The sequence below is a fragment of the Myotis brandtii genome, unplaced genomic scaffold, assembly GCF_000412655.1.
Source record: "Myotis brandtii unplaced genomic scaffold, ASM41265v1 scaffold181, whole genome shotgun sequence".
NCBI classification, from domain to species: Eukaryota; Metazoa; Chordata; class Mammalia; order Chiroptera; family Vespertilionidae; genus Myotis; species Myotis brandtii.
This window is the reverse complement of record NW_005356712.1, coordinates 679,380-682,800: the sequence shown is the minus strand read 5'-3', so window position 1 is coordinate 682,800 and position 3,421 is coordinate 679,380. Positions and strand designations below refer to the sequence as shown.

The window sequence follows — 3,421 nt, the reverse complement described above, 5'->3', positions numbered from 1 at the left end:
CCGTGAAAAAATTACTGAGTCACTGGAAGTCACCTTGAACCAAGACCGCCTGGGAGCTCTGCAGTTGCTCTTTACAACTTTAAGTTGTCTCAGCAAGTCCAGGAGATCCCTACCTCCATTTTATAGGTGAGTCAGAGAGGACTCACTCACTTGCCTGAGTCCACCCAGTGTGTCCCAGGGTGTGTGTATGTGGGGAGGGGGGGGGCAATGAAATTCAAACTATTCCAACTCAGTCTGTGCGATTCTCAAAGAGGCAAACTGCCACTCGCCCCCTCGAGTCCAGATTTGTCTGATTGTGGGAAGGGCAGGCTGGGGGCTGGAGCCAGCTTTCTGGTTTTTGTGCCTCAACATCTGCCGAGAAGCGGGGTCAGGTTCCTGAGGTTCCCTCTCATTCGACACCGGCCGTACTCAGGGGCCGGGACAATAGCCTGTGTGTGTCCCCGGGCGGGGAGAACCTCCCCCTCAGGCTCCCTGCACCCACTGCCTGCCCCCCCTCAACCAAATCCACCTCAGTCCCAGTCACCTCCGGGCCCACGAGTTAATGAGTCCAAACGTTGTGCAAAGGATCCAGGCCCCACCCTTCCCGCTCCTCCAGGGGAAAAGTCACGAGGGGCAGCTGCAGGCAGCAAGCAGCCTCCCTGCCTGGACCGGAGAAGTCTGCCCTGGGAGCGAGCTGTCTGACCCCACAGAGGGCAGTGGAGGGAAGATGGGTCCCACCTCTCCAAGGGACGTCCGCGGGCGTCATCCCCTGCAGTCACTCTGGGGGATGCTGAGCGAGCCACTTAACCCTCTGAGCCTGCTCTCTCCCCTGCAGAACGGGAAGAATAACAGTACCTACTCCCTACAGTCGGTCTGAGAACGACTAAAGCAGCCGTGGGCAAACTACGGCCCGCGGGACGGATCCGGCCCATTTGAAATGAATAAAACGAAAAAAAAAAAGAGGCCGTACCCTTTTATGTAATGATATTTACTTTGAATTTATATTAGTTCACACAAACACTCCATCCATGCTTTTGTTCCGGCCCTCCGGTCCAGTTTAAGAACCCATTGTGGCCCTCGAGTCAAAAAGTTTGCCCATCCCTGGACTAAAGCTTAGCACATAGCTAAACATGGTCGTGCACAATGACATTGTTAGTCATTCAACAAATGCTTCTTGAGCATCTATTCTGAGTGTGTGAGGCTCTCTTCTAGGCCTGGGAGGATGGCAGCGCACAAGACAGACGGACGCCCGCTTCCGGGCCGCATCCTCCGGCAGAGGCAGGCAGGCAGGCCACAAATAACAAACAACACGTGGTAAATCACGCAGCAGTGCTGTCCGACAGAAGCGTGCTGTGAGCCACGAAAAATTTTAAATTTTTCGGGAGTAAAACGTAAAAAGTAAACTGCCAACAGTAAAAAGAAACAGGTGAAATTAACCTTTCTACTGTTTAATTTTAAAATGTTTTAAAAATGTAAAATTTCACCTAATATAGCCAAACTATTATCATGTCAGCCAGTGGCCGCAGCCACATTTCCAGGGCTCAGTAGCCACACGTGGCCAGCGCTACTGTGGTGGGCAGCGCAGTGGTCCAGCTTGTTAGGTGGATGAGTGAAGCATGAAGATGTGCTTCAGGGTAAGGGGACGGGGCACCAGGTATGGGAGGGGCCAGACGGAGAAGGTGGCCTGGAGCTGACCGGAGGGAGAGAGCTCTATCATCACCTTTAACCCGCCCCGACCTCTGACCTAGCCTGGTGGCCGGGCCAATGGCACGTTCTCCCCTCCTCCGGGGCCACGCAGCGGGCGAGGTTCTGCAGGCCCGAGAGCAGTGGGCCCTCTGCAAAGGCCCAGCCTGGGGCCGCCCCTCAGCACACGCAGCCCACTTCCACCCTGACTTCCACCCCTGTTCTCTGGGCTCAGGGCCACCCGGGGACACCCTGCAGGGGGTTGTCAGGGCTTCACTGGAAGAGGGGAGAGGTGGGTGTGGGTGTGAGGATGAGTTTTTGCTCAGGGCTGGGATTTGGGGGAGATGAGGAAAAGTGGGAGCCTGTCTTTATTTAAAATGTTGCTATTTTGTTCATTGCAGATATTTTACATTAATTAAAAATTTATTTTATTGATTTATGTGTCATAAAATTCACCCCTTTAAAGCACACAATTCAGTGGATTTTAGTGTATTCAGAGTTGGGTGCTATCATCCAATCAATCTTAGAACATTTCCATCATCGCCAAGGAAACCCCTTGCCTATTAAGCAGCTACTCCTGCTTCCTGGCCCGCCCCGCCCTGTGCCTGTCCCTGTGGCTGTGCCTGTCGGCACATTTCATATAAATGGAATCATACGACATGCAACCTTTTGTCTGGCTTCCTTCACTTACGTCACGTCTTCAGGGGCTCACCCGTGTTGTGTTGGCACTTCGTTCCTTTTTAATGGGCAAATGACACACCACTGCATGGATGGACCCCATTTTATTCATCCACTTATACATTGATGGCTATTTATGCTTTCTCCACTTTTTGGCTACTGAGAATAATGCTGCTATGAACATTCACACGCAAGTTGTTGTGTGGACATATGGTTTTAGTGCTTTTCGGTTTTGCGTTCACTTCCATTTTTAAATACATTGTAAAAAACTATTATTTTTCTTGATTACTGAATTTTTTAGGTTCCCCTTTAAAATATGCGCCTGAGTCAAGTGCCTGACCGGCTTCATCCTATTCCCGCCCAAAAGTCTCGTCCCTTGTTAGCGGTGTGACTGGACACGCTCCTTACCCTCTCAGAGCCCTGAGCCTCAGCTTGCTCCTCTGTAGAATGGGGATAAGCCCTGTGCCTCCTCACAGCTCATGGGGGACACAACGGGCCGATGCGGGTGTCAGACCTGGCACCGGCCCTGGCGCACAGTAGACTTAAGTCAACAGCTTTTCCTATGCGGAGGCCTGGTGTCAGGCCTGAGAGGTAGGTCCAAAATGGCTGTGACCTTGCCCTGCCTTTGGGGAGAGCTGGCCCACCTGCTGAAACTCCCTGCTGCCTCTGTTTCTAAGAGAAACCTGCTGCTTTGCATTCCTGCCTCAGCCTGACCCCCTATAACCAGGTTGGGGGGTGGGGGTGCCGATGCTGCTCAGCGAGGCCCCTGTGGCTCCCACACCTTCCACCCCAGCTCCCCGGCCCGCCGCCGCCTCCCCCACCCTCCGCTCTGCCCACTCCCGCTGAGGCCATGGCTCACTGTCCCTCCGCGCTGCCATGAGGCCTGCACTTTGCAGGGCTGAAGTCCAAAGTTCAGCCCCTGCGCGAAGCACACGGATAAATATGAACCTTGGAGAATTTCCCCGGCTCCAATGTAAACAGAGCGGGCAGGGGCCCTGGTTCACTGGCCGCCGGGGCCAGGGCTGGGGGCGGGGGGTACCCACAGGACCTGGCGAGTGGGGTTTTGGGGGGCCGTGGGTGC

At 54.0% G+C, this 3,421-nt stretch overlaps 1 protein-coding gene across 1 annotated transcript in view; it reads left to right on the top strand.

Moving 5' to 3' along the window:
• Positions 1 to 2,839: 2,839 nt before the first annotated feature.
• Positions 2,840 to 3,421, top strand: part of LOC102240099 (hepatocyte nuclear factor 1-alpha) — a 1,115-nt gene continuing 533 nt past the window's right edge. Inside the window, exon 1 of the mRNA XM_014537708.1 lies at positions 2,840 to 2,931. Within this exon, the coding sequence (XP_014393194.1) occupies positions 2,840 to 2,931 (92 nt within the window). The remainder of the gene's footprint in view (positions 2,932 to 3,421) is intronic.